Below are 16,043 nucleotides of genomic sequence, written 5' to 3'. Positions count from 1 at the left end.
CTGTCCCAGGGCATCGTACTCCGTGCCATGTACCTTCCGGGGATGGAGAATGTAGTGGCGGACATTCGGAGTTGCTCATTCCTTCCCCATGAATGGTCCCTGAAGCAGGAGGTTGCGGACTGGAACTTCCGTCTCTGGGGAACCTCGGACATGGATATTTTCACTTCCCCCTGCAACAGGAAGGTAGCTCAGTTCTGCTCCCTGGTCTGGGAGAATGGCACCCGCCATTGGGGCACAGGCCTCTTGTATGCGTATCCTCTGCTTCTACTGGTGTCGAGGACTCTCCTGAAACTCCAGCAGGACCAGAGGACCATGATCCTCATCGCTCCTTATTGGCCGCGACAGATCTGGTTTCCCACTTCTGCAAGATCTCTCCATGAAGGAGCCAATCAACCTGGGGACCTCCCCAGACCTCATCACACAGGATCAGGGCAGACTGCGTCATTCCAACCTCTGAGCCCTATTCCTAATGGCGTGGATGTTGAGAGGGTGATTTTACAGCCCCTGGACCTCTTGGATGATGTGACCCGGGTCTTGGTGGAGTACAGGAGTCTGTCCACTAGGAAGTCTTACGGCCCTAAAGTGGATAAGATTCTCCTTTTGGTGTGAGCACCATGGTTTGTATCCATTCTCTTGCTCCACCCAAAATATTCTGGACTACCTACTGCACCTCTCGGAGTCTGGCCTGAAAACCAACTCTATCAGGATTATTTTGCTTGTCACAAACCTTCTGTACCCTGGTTCACATCCACTTAAAAACCTTAAAAAATAAACTGTGCCAATTGAAATGGGGCTGGTGCAAAAATTGTACTTTAGATGATAAAAATGCCTTTTATTCTTGTTTGCGTTCCTACAAAAAGCAAATTTCTCTAGCCAAAAAATCATTTTGTGCCAGTTAGATCCAATCTGCTAACAGCGATCCTGCTGTTCTATTTAATATTGGCAAAACCATTACCACAACATCAACTTTTGACTCCATTGATAATAGTTTCTGTTCCAAAATTGCTCAACATTTCAAATCCAAAGTCACAAATATATCTAATGAATTTTCTCACTTGCCTATTCCAACTTTACCCTGTGTTTCAAGCTCCTGGTCCACTTTTGATAATATTGATCCCCCTACCATCTCATGGATCCTATCTAAATTAAAGATCTCACACAGCCCTTTTTTATTTATTTATTTATTGTTTTTATATACCGACATTCAATCTCAATCGAGATATCACACCGGTTTACATTCAGGTACTGTAGGTATTTCTCTATCCCCAGAGGGCTTACAATCTAAGTTTTTGTACCTGAGGCAATGGAGGGTAAAGTGACTTGCCCAAGGTCACAAGGAGCGACAGCAGGACTCGAACCCTGGTCTCCTGGTTCACAGGCCACTGCTCTAACCACTAGGCTATTTCTCCTCCTTTTAACCCATGTTCAGGCTATCTCCCTCATGCCACTCGTGATTATCTATCTACTCATTTAGCTTTTCTGGTTAATCCTTCCCAGACTCCATTTCCAAAGAGAAGCAATTCAGACACATCAAATCTAAATCATTTTCGCACTATTGCATCTTTAGCTTCACTTGTGAAGATTATTGAATCTGTAGCTTTGCATCAGCTTCCCGATTACATTACTGACTACACCATTCTCCACCCCAATTAACTGAAACACTTCTTATCCACCTTGGACACCATCATTCATGTGTATGACACAAAAACTGACTACATTATGGTTCTACTTGAAATTTCTGCAGCCTTTGACATTATAGATCATCAGATCCTTGTTAGAGGCCTTCAATCAATTGGTATCACGGACAGAGTGCTCAACTGGTTCACTTCTTTCATATCCAACCGTCTCCAACGAGTTAACATTGGCTGATCTCACTCAGACTGGTATTCTGGTGTTCCCCAAGGTTCTGCGCTATCCAATATTCTCTTCAATATCTATCTTCTACCTTTATGCTGACTACTGGATGTCTTGGAGTCAACTTTAAAATCTACGCAGACAATATACAGTTTTTCATTCCTTATAATTATTCCTGGCCCACCACCCTGTCCTTAGTCTCTATATGTATCACTTCTATCAAGACTTGGCTCTTTCATAATCGACTCAAATTAAACACATCAAAAACTGAAATATTACACCTCTCCACAATTCCATTATCTTCTTGCCATCCTCCGTCTCATCTTCTCTGACAATTGTTCCATACCAATCTCCTCTAAAGCCCATTACCTTGGTGTTTCACTTGACTCTGAGCTTTCTATGACCCACCACATTTTCTCAGTAGTAAAAAAAAATTCCTTTTACAAACTTCACCTCTTAAAAAAAACCTAAAACCTTTGCTATTCTACTATGACATCTGTTTAGTTCTTCAAGCACTAATAATTTCTGGTTTCGCCTACTGTAACGGCCTACATTTAGACCTACCCAATTCTTCTTTTCACCCTATACAATTAGCACAAAACAATGCTGCCAGAATACAGTCTTGATAAAAAATTAGAGATCTAAGAAACAATTTCAAAATATGGTTTTGGTCTGAGACAAAGGCAAACAATACCAACATGGATTTCCTTTCCTTGACTTCTGTGTCTATAGATAATTCCAAGAGTTCAGATATATCCAAGGCATTTCTCCCTTCTTCTTCTCCTTCACTTCCTCTTTGATGTAGATAATATTTTTTTGTACAGACAGGTAGACACAGGCTTGCTCTGCTTTATGGAGCACAAATTTGGATATATCCAGATGTAGTAACACTAACACAAAATCGTAGAAAGGAATTTCTTACAATGAGAGAGAGGGTCTTAAGTTTAGGTGCCCGATATATCTTAAAATATCCTAGTAAGTGTTGTTTGTTATATGAATAACAACTATGTGTTTTTTGAACCTGACCAGCTCATAAGAACATAAGAGCATGCCATACTGGGTCAGACCAAGGGTCCATCAAGCCCAGCATCCTGTTTCCAACAGTGGCCAAACCAGGCCATAAGAACCTGGCAAGTACCCAAAAGCCAAGTCTATTCCATGTAACCATTGCTAGTAATAGCAGTGGCTATTCTCTAAGGGAACTTAATTAATAGCAGGTAATGGACTTCTCCAAGAACTTCTCCAATCCTTTTTTAAACACAGCTATACTAACTGCACTAACCACATCCTCTGGCAACAAATTCCAGAGTTTAATTGTGCGTTGAGTAAAAAAAGAACTTTCTCCGATTAGTTTTAAATGTGCCACATACTAACTTCATAGAGTGCCCCCTAGTCTTTCTATTATCCGAAAGAGTAAATAACCGATTCACATCTACCCGTTCTAGACCTCTCATGATTTTAAACACCTCTATCCTATCCCCCCTCAGCCGTCTCTTCTCCAAGCTGAAAAGTACTAGCCTCTTTAGTCTTTCCTCATAGGGGAGCTGTTCCATTCCCCTTATTTTGGTAGTCCTTCTCTGTACCTTCTCCATCGCAATTATATCTTTTTTGAGATGCAGCGACCAGAATTGTACACAGTATTCAAGGTGAGGTCTCACCATGGAGCAATACAGAGGCATTATGACATTTTCCATTTTATTCACCATTCCCTTTCTAATAATTCCCAACATTCTGTTTGCTTTTTTGACTGCTGCAGCACACTGAATAGAATATTTCAATGTGTTATCCACTATGACGCCTAGATCTCTTTCCTGGGTGGTAGCTCCTAATATGGAACCTAACATCGTGTAACTAAAGCAAGGGTTATTTTTCCCTATATGCATCACCTTGCAATTATCCTCATTAAATTTCATCTGCCATTTTGATGCCCAATTTTCCAGTCTTACAAGGTCTTCCTGCAATTTATCACAATCTGCTTGTGATTTAACTACTCTGAACAATTTTGTATCATCTGCAAATTTGATTATCTCACTTGTCGTATTTCTTTCCAGATCATTTATAAATATATTGAAAAGTAAGGGTCCCAATACAGATCCCTGAGGCACTCCACTGTCTGCTTCCTTCCACTGAGAAAATTGTCCCTTTAATCAGGGATTTTCTGACTGGTCACTCACATACTACCCCCATTGAAGGATCGACTTAATGTGATAATGTTGCTAGAACCTATCGATTACTTATTTTTGTAATGATTTGTTTTCCTCGCTCTTTGTTCCATTTGCCCCCATATTGCCTATATTTAGGTTAATATACTCTATGTAATGTATAAATATATAGGTAGAGTTATATATATGATATATATATTTTGGGTATATTTACCGTGTTCTTTGAGAAAGTATTACATGTAATTATGTGAAAATTTAAAAAAAAAATAAATTAAGAGATCACGTTCCACCTGTTCTATTTTCTCTACACTGGCTTCCTATTTCCCTACAGATTCAATATAAAATTCTGTCTTATCCACAAACTAATCCACAATCCTTCAGCTGTCTGGCAATGCACACTCCTCTGGCTTTATTAAGCTCCGCCCACAAGTGTCTGCTCGAGGTACTAATCGTGCACCTGGCTAGATTAGACCTTGCCAGATGTCGAGCTTTCTCTGTTGCAGGCCCTTTACTGTGGAATTCTCTCCCCGACAACCTCAGATTACTTTCTAACAATAAGGATTTTAAGAAACATCTAAAAACCCACTTATTTATGTTTGCGTACAAATAATCCTCCATCCTTGCACCTTTTCTTCTCTCCTTTTAAAGTATTGTGTATGTATTTTATTCGTTTTATGTTAACTTGAGTTTTAATTTTGTATGTTTAATTTGTAAACCGCTTAGGCCTACCCCCATTGATTTAGCAGTATATGAGAGTTTTAAAATAAATAAATAAATCTTAGTGCTATTGGGCCTACCAAAAAAGAGTGGATAGATCGCCCATCTCGGTACAACCTATCATGGGGCACTTTATGTGGGGTCTTCTTCAGCTAAAACCTCCCTTAAGGCCCCCTGCAGTGTCCTGGGACCTCAACGAGGTCCTGGCTCAGTTTATGAAGGCTCCTTTGACCTGAAGTACCTGACCTGGAAGGTTTTCATCTTGGTGGTGGTCACTTCAGCGTGCAGAGTCAGCGAACTTCAGGTTTTGGTGTCGTGCCCACCTTACATAAAGTTCTTTCATGATAGGGTAGTTATGCTTACACATCCTGAGTTCCTGTCGAAGGTGGTGATGGATTTCCATCTGAACCAGTCGGTCATTCTGCCCACCTTCTTTCCTAAGCCTCATTTGCACCGGGGAAAACGGGCTCTACACAGCCTGGATCGCAAGAGAGCCTTAGCCTTCTACCTAGAGCGAACAGCAGGCGATCGGCAATCCACACAACTCTTCATTTCTTTTGACAAGAACCGATTAGGAGTTGCTGTGACCAAGCAGACCTTGTCCAACTGGCTAGCGGATTGCATTGCTTTCTGCTATGCGCAGGCAGGACTGTAGCTGGGGGGGGCCATGTCAAGGCTCATTCTGTTCAAGCCAAGGCAGCTTTGGTGGCCCACTTGCAAACAGTCTCCATGGATGAGATCTGCAAAGCTGTGAAATGGAGTTCTCGCCACACCTTCATCTCACACTACTGTCTGGACAGGGACTTTCAATGCAACAGCAATTTTGGCCAGTCAGACCTCCGGAATCTTTTTCAGTTGTGAAACCCAACACTTCCTACCTCAGGCCCTTTGTTCGAATTCAGGCTGACTCCCTCTGTTACCAACAGCACCAGTTTTGTTGTGCCAGTTGGCACCTGGTTGGGTGCATGTTGGTTATATTTGTTTTTCGGGGACCAGTCTGTAGCTAGGGATTCACCCACATGTGAGGACTATCATCCTGCTTGTCCTAGGAGAAAGCAGAGTTGCTTACCTGTAACAGGTGTTCTAGGATAGCAGAATGTTAGTCCTCATGAAATCCACCCACCACCCTGCAGAGTTGGATATCTCCTGTGTTTTTTTTATTTTTTCATAATTCTATGTTATGAGACTGAAGAGGGTCCCCATGTGGATGCATGCATAGTGGCATGTTGGGCATGCTCAGTGTGCCTAGTCAAAGTTTTAGAAACTTTGACAAAAGTTCTCCTTGCCAGGCTCCATCTAATGATGTCACCGAAATGTGAGCAGTAACATCCTGCTGTCCTAGGAGAACATCTGTTACAGGTAAGCAACACTAATTTCTGGAGCTAGCTAAGATATTTTCCTCCTGACACATTTTCCTTTAATTTAGATTCCCGCCCTCAAAACATCCAGTGCTTGCTTTGCCGGGTGCTCCTGCCCAATTTCCAGTTCTGGAGGAGCACCGACCACTGCAGAAATATGTGGTATGGTCAGATAAAATGGTGCAGGAGGGAGAGGCCTACATCAGTTCTCTGTTGTTTCGACCCTACATTGGGATCCATTTGAGGATTGGCTCAGACTGGGTATGTTTTTCAGTTCACAGGCTTTTTAATGTTTTGATTATTTGAGCAAGGTCTCCCATTCCACATTGTCAATACAGGACGCTGGTGACCCCAGCACTGTGGTTAATGCTGATTAAATTGGAAGTAATGAGATTCTGACTAGAGCTTATTTCTCCACATCTAGCTGCACTTTGACTACAGAAATTCACCTGAAATGGGGATACTGCCATTACTTTGCTAATTAGGAGGTTTCTTAATGCCAAGTCTGTTGCCTGTGTTATTGCCTCTGACTTATGGATGGCAGCGTCCATTGGCATATAAGAACATAAGAACATGCCATACTGGGTCAGACCAAGGGTCCATCAAGCCCAGCATCCTGTTTCCAACAGTGGCCAATCCAGGCTAACTTCATGGAGTGCCCCCTAGTCTTTCTACTATCCAAAAGAGTAAATAACCGGTTCACATCTACCCGTTCTAGACCTCTCATGATTTTAAACACCTCTATCATATCCCCCCTCAGCCGTCTCTTCTCCAAGCTGAAAAGTCCTAACCTCTTCAGCCTTTCCTCATAGGGGAGCTGTTCCATCCTCTTTATCATTTTGGTTGCCCTTCTCTGTACCTTCTCCATCGCAACTATATCTTTTTTGAGATGCGGCGACCAGAATTGTACACAGTATTCAAGGTGCGGTCTCACCATGGAGCGATATAGAGGCATTATGATATTTTCCGTTCTATTAACCATTCCCTTCCTAATAATTCCTAACGTTGTTTGCTTTTTTGACTGCTGCAGCACACTGAATTGCCGATTTCAATGTATTATCCACTATGACGCCTAGATCTTTTTCCTGGGTGGTAGCACATAATATGGAACTTAACATCGTGTAACTATAGCAAGGGTTATTTTTCCCTATATGCATCACCTTGCACTTGTCCACATTAAATTTCATCTGCCATTTGGATGCCCAATCTACCAGTTTCACAAGGCTCTCCTGCAATTTATCACAATCTGCTTGTGATTTAACTACTCTGAATAATTTTGTATCATCTGCAAATTTGTTCACCTCGCTCGTCGTATTCCTTTCCAGATCATTGATATATATATTGAAAAGCACCGGTCCAAGTACAGATCCCTGAGGCACTCCACTGTTTACCCTTTTCCACTGAGAAAATTGTCCATTTAATCCTGCTCTCTGTTTCCTGTCTTTTAACCAGTTTGCAATCCACGAAAGGACATCGCCTCCTATCCCATGAGTTTTACTTTTCCTAGAAGCCTCTCATGAGGAACTTTGTCAAATGCCTTCTGAAAATCCAAATACACTATATTTACCGATTAACTTTTATCCACATGTTTATTAACCCCTTCAAATAAATAAAACAGGGTGCGCTGTTCGCTGCAGGAAGAGATGGCTGCTCGTGTTTGAGGCTCCAGCCCTGCCTCTTCATGGCACAATAAATTCACCACGAAAAAATTTTAAAAACTTGCTTTTAAACATAGCATCGGCTTGGGCACGAGTTGCTGACCAAATTCGTCTACCAAAACGGGCTGTTCGCTGCGAGTCCGGGAGCACTGTAAGTAAGGGCAGTTTCTGCCTTCATGTCCTGCCGGCCGCCATCTTTGCCGCGAAAGTACCAACTAGCTTCCCGACGCAGGCCAGTCTGTGCAGAAGTCATTGAGTACCCGACTATAGCATTAATTTAATTTAAAAACACCTATGCAGGGCCGATTGCCGCAGGACGAGCAGGCAGCCAGTGCCTGAACCCCTCTGCTCTATTTTCTCCCGCCTGCCATTAGGAGCCTTGGGAAAAACTTTTAAAGCAGAACATTTAAATTAAAAATAAGAAAGTCTCCGGTATTCCTGCCCTTACCATCGCGGTTTAGGTTGCAGGGTTGGGTTGAGCTAGAATAGGGGACTAAAGACTTTATTAAAGCAGCCGCCTGGCTCGTGGAGCAGCAGGGGAGCTGCAGGAGCGTGTCAGCATCGGCTCAGCTTTCTCCCTGGCAGCCATCTTTGCAGCGCAAAACATTGCAGGGTCACAACAAAGGGGAAAATAGCTGTCGGCACCTCACCATTGCCTGCACCGGGGGAGAGAAGCTCTTTCATAGGGGATTTTATATATTAACTTTACAAATCTTCAAAAATGGAAAATTTCAAAACGGAGCTCTTCTCTGCGATTTAGAAGAGTTGCGGCCGCTGCATTTGGAGCTCTCTCTCGGCGGCCCCCACCTCCTGTCCGTCAACCACCCTCCGCAGCAACTTTTCAGCAGCAGAATTCAAGCAATAAAATCTCTGCAGCAACATTCAAGCAGCAAATTTCAGCAGCAACATCCAAACTGCAAAATCCAAAAGGGAAATCTAAGAACCGAAGCAGCAAAACCAAAAGGGGACTTTAAACATCCAAATGGAATATTAACCACCACGCTGTACTCACGAATTGACAGGACAAAGAACCCTAGCCATGGCCCTGGCATGGGTAAGCGCCCTTCCTTTCCGAAAAATTAATCAAGACAGGATGGCACAGCTTGCTATGGTTGAGTAGTTCTGCCACCTCGCTTCCCCCACTATTTGTTTTAAAACTAAGAACAGCGTACAGTTAGCGCGGACCCCCAAGAAGTGTAGCAAGTATACTACAGAAACGCTAGCCATGACCAGCCGCAAGAAGCTAGTAGATCTGGGCAAGTTCTCCTACGATTCCTCCGGGTCCCGCTTTGCAGCCCTGGGACCAGCAGCGGTCGAACAAACTGGGGCTGAGCGACCTGACTCACCATCTCCTGAACAGGAGGGAACCCAGGCGCTGCATGCTCTTACTAAAACGGGCTTTGACAACTGGTTTGCCGACCTTAAGAACGATATCAGGTCTTTAAAAGATGAAGTTAATGTCAACATAGAGAATCTGCGCGCGGACATGCGGGAATTTGGTCGCTGTGTGGAAGATGTGGAGAGTATTGTGGAGGGGCAGGTTTTAAAAGTTGAGGTGATTTCTACAGATATCAGAGACCTGCAGCAAAAGTATGAAGAAACGCAACTTAAGCTCGAGGATTTGGAGAATCTGTCTCACCGTGCAAACATCTGCATTCGGGGCCTCCCAGAGGTGCCAGCCTATGCTAATGCTATGGACATGACCCGCTGGATCTGTGCTGCGTTGTTAGCAACAGGCGTGGAGAGCGGGGATCCCCAATGCAGGACTGAAGTTGTGATAGAGAGGGCGCACTGGGCACCGCTCCTCGGAATGCGCCTAAAGACTTAATAGCTTGTTGACATAGTTATCTTGTAAAGGAGGACCTGCTCCGCTGTGCTCGCCGGGTGTCCCCCTTTAGTTTTATTTATTTAAAATCTTTTCTATACCGTCGCTAAGTAATATACCATCACAACAGTTTACATGTAGGCACATAAATTAATGTAAGTGGGTGCATACTATCGTACATTCTAACAGGTGCCACAAAAGGTTCAGTTACAATAAATCATTAAAGTCAATCACTTGTTTAGTGAAGTAGGTCATGACCAGGTGTACCTGTAAGGTACTGTTCGCGGGTAAAAATCATATATATAGTGTTTACAATTACGTTTGTGAGGTAGATTTCATAGATTGAGATGCGCATTCTTAGAATATTGCTGTGTGCTGGTGTTCTTCTTCTGCCTATTCCTGTATATTTTCATTCTCATTCTTCAGTCTCTTTATAAAATGCTTGTTTAAAAAGCCATGTTTATAAACGTTTCTTAAAGGTTTTGAGATCTCTTTGCAACCTGATCTCTAGGGGCATTGTGTTCCAAAGTGTGGGGCCTGCTAAAGATAAGGCCCTTTCTCTCACTTGACTTAGTCTCTCAGTTTTTACTGAGGGAATGGTTGAGTGCTTTATTTGCCGATCGAAAGTTTCTGTGTGGGACGTGCACTCGTAATGCTGTGTTTAGCCAGTCCGATTTTTCATCATGTATTAGTTTATGTATGGTACATAGGGCTTTGTATTTAATTCTTTGTGCAATAGGTAGCCAATTAATTCTCCCAGGGTTTCGGTTATATGGTCCCTCCTCCTTTTTCCTGTTAGTATTCTAGCTGCTGTGTTTTGAAGTATTTGAAGTGGCCTTAATGTTGTATTCGGGAGTCCTAGTAAAGGGAGGGCCATGAGTTGCAGCTATTCACTGATCTGGCACCGGCTACTTTACGACGTCTGAGGGAAATTCAGCCGCTCACTGCCCTCTTGTGCAAAGAAAACTTTCGTTATCGCTGGGTTTACCCATGGGGTTATCCTTCACGATTAAAGGTACTACGACGCAGGTGAGAAATATGCGGGAGGCCATACCAGCCCTCCAGGCTGTGGGAATCGACGTCTTTACCCTGGACCAGCCGCCGGTCAAGATATCAGTGCAGAATCAACCCCAGTAGCAGCGTGTGGGGAAAGGTGAAAGGCGCCTCACCCAGAATACGGTGGTCACAGATGACGCAGACAAGGGGAGGCCGACTTGAGATCCGGGACATTGGAGTGGCGGGAGGCCCTGCTAATATGTAGGGGACAGTTTCTCCACATTACCTTTGGGTCTAGATTGCCTGTTTCTATGTGGTTGGAGATTCTGCTGGGGCATTGTCTGAGGGGCTACCTGATCATGCCAAGAGAGACAATTGCTTCAGCGAGACGCCGAACCCAGGACTCTCTGTGTTGGTTGTGTTCTCTGGTTGTTGCAAAGTTGGGTTTTGTGCGGTTTGGGGGGCAGTAGGGGTCTGCTCTTTATACTATGACATTAAGGTATTGAGTTAAATTGTTCACTGTTCGCTAACTATCTAAAGTAGAAGGCGCGTTGGGGGAGGCCAAGGGGGATCTCCTTCCACGACAGAGGTTCACAGTGGGTGTGGAGGAGTTGGTATGGAGAGGGGAGAGGGGGGTTCTGGGGGAGGGTTGAGGGAAGGGTGGGGGGAGAAGTGTATCTGGGGAGCGATGTCAGTCACAAGGGAGGTTTTCATTGTTAGATATGGAGGAGGGAAATAATGGGGTGCAAGTGCATTTTTAGGCTACACTCATTGGGGGGAGCAGTGGGAGCTGGAGTCCACAGGGGTATAGATGGTGGACATTAATTGCATCTCTATCAATGCTAAGAGGTTAAATTCCCCGGTCAAGCGACAGAAGCTATTCAGGGAACTCAAGAGGCTCTCTGCACAGGTGGCCTTCATCCAAGAAACTCATTTATGCCGTAAGGATGAACGTTTACTTATGTCCCGGTGCTATCCTCTGCAAATCTATGCGCTGGCCAAGGCATCTCAGCAGTATAGTGGGGTGGGCATTCTTTTTGCACAACATCTGCTGGTCCAAATACAGGACCAACAATGTGACCCACTGGGCCATTTTCTTATCTTGCGGGTGACAATTTCTAATGTACCATTGGTGCCAGTTAGCATATATTGCCGACCAACAATGCAGGTTGAGACCCTGAGGAAGGTTTCCCATCGTTTAGCCACCTACCCGAACGTAAACTTGGTAATAGCGGGAGATTTTAATATCCCTCTTGCACCAGCTATAGACACATCAGCTCAGGCCTCTTGGGGCCTGGGGAGCGCTAGGAGAGTTTTTCACTGCCTCCTACATACGCTTCACTTGGTTGATATCTGGAGGCTTAATTACCCGCATAGTAGAAATTATACTTTCTATTCCCACCCCCACAACACCTATAGTAGAATTGACTACTTCCTGGTTACTAAAGATTTGGTCAGTGGTACTTCTAAAGTGGATATAGAGGCTATCACGTGGTCTGAGCATGCCCATTAAGGTGGACTGTTTCATTGTGATCTAGGGATGCTGGTCGCCACTTCTGGAGGCTTAATGACTCTTTATTAAAAGACCCACTCTATGGAGACCGGATTCATGAGGCTTTAGAGGAATATTTTTCCACCAATAATATGGCAGGGGAATCCTCAATAGCGGTATGGGAAGGCATGAAGGCTGTTTTCCGAGGTCACCGTATGAGTCTTGCTACATATCGTACAAAATGACTGGCCCATCGGGAGACACTGGTACGGGAATTAAGAGACCTAGAGGGGAGGCATAAAAGAAACCCTGGAGGTATTCCCATTAGGTGGTTGACTCAAAAGAGGGAGGCGATAGCGACTTTAAATGCGGATACCATAGCCTATGCACTAGATATTTTGCAGCAAAAATATTATGAATTTGGGGATAAACATAGTTAATTACTGGCCAGGCGGTTTACAGGCTAGGTGGGTAAAGGCTTTGGTTCATAGCATTGTCATCTACTGGAGAACTCCTTTTAAACCAAGATGCAATTCGGCACCGCTTTCAGGAATACTATGAGGAGTTACGAGTTGATCAGTAATTCTGTTATTGGAAAGTCGGTATATAAAAACGCTAAATAAATAAATAAATAAATAAAAGCCGGAGGCAGAACCCGCGGAGGCAGGTTTACAGGCCTCCAAACCAAAAGGAAGAGCTGGACAGAGATCTGGTTGAAGACATCCATAAGATAGGTAAGAAGGGAGAAGTGGTGATCGTGGGTGACTTTAATATGCCAGATGTAGACTGGAAAATCCCATCTGCAGAAACTAAAAATAGTAGAGCAATAGTGGATGCCATGCAAGTATCTTTGTTCAAACAAATGGTATTGGAACCTACGAGAGAAGGAACTATACTCGACTTAGTGCTCACTAATGGAGATAATGTCTCCGATGTCCAGGTGGGCACCCACCTCAGCACCAGTGATCATCAAACGGTATGGTTTAATATCACTAAAAGAATAGGGAAAAGAACCACAAAGACCCGAGTTTTACAGTTCAAAAACACGGACTTTGAGGAAATGGGTAAGTACCTGGAGGAAGAACTAAAAGGATGGGAGAACGAGAGAGATGTGGAGCAGCAGTGGACCAATCTAAAACGAGCAATCACCAAGGCAACTACTCTATATGTTAGAAATGTAAAGAAAAGCAAAAGAAAATTGAAACCTATCTGGTTCTCAAAGGAGGTGGCTGACAAAATTAAAGCTAAAAGAACAGCATTCAAGAAATATAAAAGATCCCAAAGGGAGGAACACAAAGAAGAATATTTGATTCAACTGAGGGAGACAAAGAAATTAATCAAGTTGGCAAAAAGTCAAGCGGAAGAGAGGATTGCCAAGGAGATAAAAAATGGTGACAAAACATTTTTCAGATACATCAGCGAAAAGAGAAAGGTCCAAAGTGGTATAGTGAAATTGAAAGGTGATAATGATCAATGTGTGGAGAGAGACGAAGAAATGGCAGAAATATTAAACAAATACTTCAGCTCTGTGTTCACTAAAGAAGACCCTGGAGAAGGACCATCTCTACACAACAAGAAACTGGAAGGAAATGGAATAGATGAAAATCCTTTTACAGTAGAAAATGTGTGGGAAGAGCTAAAGAACCTGAAAGTGGACAAAGCCATGGGGCCTGATGGGATTCATCCAAGGATATTGAGGGAGCTCAGAGATGTTCTGGCGGGTCCGCTGTGTGACCTGTTCAATAGATCCCTTGAAACGGGAGTGGTGCCGAGTGATTGGAGAAGAGCGGTGGTGGTCCCGCTTCACAAGAGTGGGAACAGGGAGGAGGCTGGCAACTACAGACCGGTTAGCCTCACTTCGGTGGTGGGAAAAGTAATGGAGTCACTGCTGAAAGAGAGAATAGTGAACTATCTACAGTCCGGAGAATTGATGGATCAGAGGCAACATGGATTCACCAGGGGAAGATCCTGTCAAACAAATCTGATTGACTTTTTTGACTGGGTAACCAAGGAATTGGATCAAGGAAGAGCGCTCGATATCATATACTTGGATTTCAGCAAAGCTTTTGATACGGTTCCGCACAGGAGACTGAATAAAACGAGAAGCTTAGGAGCGAGTGCCGAGGTGGTGACCTGGATTGCAAATTGGTTGACGGACAGAAGACAATGTGTGATGGTAAATGGAACCTTCTCTGAAGAGAGAGCGGTTTTAAGTGGTGTGCCGCAAGGATCGGTGTTGGGACCGGTCCTGTTCAATATCTTTGTGAGCGACATTGCGGACGGGATAGAAGGTAAGGTTTGTCTTTTTGCGGATGACACTAAGATCTGCAACAGAGTGGACACGCCGGAAGGAGTGGAGAAAATGAGACGGGATCTAAGGAAACTGGAAGAGTGGTCGAAGATATGGCAGCTGAGATTCAATGCCAAGAAGTGCAAAGTCATGCATATGGGGAGTGGAAATCCGAATGAACTGTATTCGATGGGGGGGGAAAGGCTGATGTGCACAGAGCAGGAGAGGGACCTTGGGGTGATAGTGTCTAATGATATGAAGTCTGCGAAACAATGCGACAAGGCGATAGCAAAAGCCAGAAGAATGCTGGGCTGTATAGACAGAGGAATATCGAGTAAGAAAAGGGAAGTGATTATTCCCTTGTACAGGTCCTTGGTGAGGCCTCACCTGGAGTACTGTGTTCAGTTCTGGAGACCGTATCTACAAAAAGACAGACAAGATGGAAGCGGTACAGAGAAGGGCGACCAGGAAGGTGGAGGATCTTCATCGGATGACGTACGAGGAGAGATTGAAGAATCTAAATATGTACACCCTGGAGGAAAGGAGGAGCAGAGGAGATATGATACAGACTTTCAGATACTTGAAAGGTTTTAATGATCCAAAGCAACGACAAACCTTTACCATAAGAAAAAAATCAGCAGAACCAGGGGTCACGATTTGAAGCTCCAGGGAGGAAGATTCAGAACCAATGTCAGGAAGTATTTCTTCACGGAGAGGGTGGTGGATGCCTGGAATGCCCTTCCGGAGGAAGTGGTGAAGACCAGAACTGTGAAGGACTTCAAAGGGGCGTGGGATAAACACTGTGGATCCATAAAGTCAAGAGGCCGCCAATGAAGAGTGGGTGACTCGCCAGAATGATGGCTACTGCCTGGACACAATACCCTTATTCAATAAACATACACATGGTTACTGTGACTCCAACATCACTCTAAGCTTCAACAGCAAGAGGAAATGTGGAAAAAAGGATTTGCACTCACAAAGCCGGGAGTAGCTGGCTTGCTACGGCGGTTACTACCCCAAACCAAATGTGCCTAATATTTCACTTTCGATGCACATCCAGCATAGCTCTCTGCTCCAACGGCAGGGGAGAAGAAAAACTGATACTTCACGCATAACCAGCATAGCTCTCTGCTTCAACGGCAGGGGAAAAGAAAAACTGATAACTTCACGCATACCCAGCATAGCTTCAACGGCAGGGGAGAAGAAAAAAGGATTCACACTCACAAAGCGGGGAGTAGCTGGCTTGTTACGGCGGTTACTACCCCAAACCAAATGTGCCTGATACTTCACTTTCGATGCATATCCAGCATAGCTCTCTGCTTCAACGGCAGGGGAGAAGAAAAAAACTGATACTTCACGCATATCCAGCATAGCTCTCTGCTTCAACGGCAGGGGAGAAGAAAAACAACCAATAAGGGCTGTATAACATAGTCTGGGTAAAACAAATAAGCATGGGTGTAGCTTGCTTATTGCGGCGGTTACTACCCCTACTACCCCCTAACTAATCAAGCTAGATATTTCACTTGGATGCAGCTCCATCACTGCTCTCTACATTAATGGTGGGGGAGGAAGGGAAATAGAACCAAGAGCTAAAAGAAACAGATAAGTATGAGAGAAAAAATGTGTGAAGCTTGCTGGGCAGACTGGATGGGCCGTTTGGTCTTCTTCTGCCGTCATTTCTATGTTTCTAT

The 16,043-nt window shown here is 44.1% G+C and overlaps 1 protein-coding gene across 1 annotated transcript in view; it reads left to right on the top strand.

Annotated features, from left to right (window-relative positions):
• POFUT1 (protein O-fucosyltransferase 1) overlaps positions 1 to 16,043 on the top strand; it is a 94,026-nt gene that overhangs the window by 24,648 nt on the left and 53,335 nt on the right. Inside the window, exon 5 of the mRNA XM_029614729.1 lies at positions 6,160 to 6,352. Within this exon, the coding sequence (XP_029470589.1) occupies positions 6,160 to 6,352 (193 nt within the window). The remainder of the gene's footprint in view (positions 1 to 6,159; positions 6,353 to 16,043) is intronic.

Source organism: Rhinatrema bivittatum, chromosome 8 (genome assembly GCF_901001135.1).
Source record: "Rhinatrema bivittatum chromosome 8, aRhiBiv1.1, whole genome shotgun sequence".
Lineage (NCBI taxonomy): Eukaryota > Metazoa > Chordata > Amphibia > Gymnophiona > Rhinatrematidae > Rhinatrema > Rhinatrema bivittatum.
This window is presented reverse-complemented; position numbering and strand designations above follow the sequence as displayed.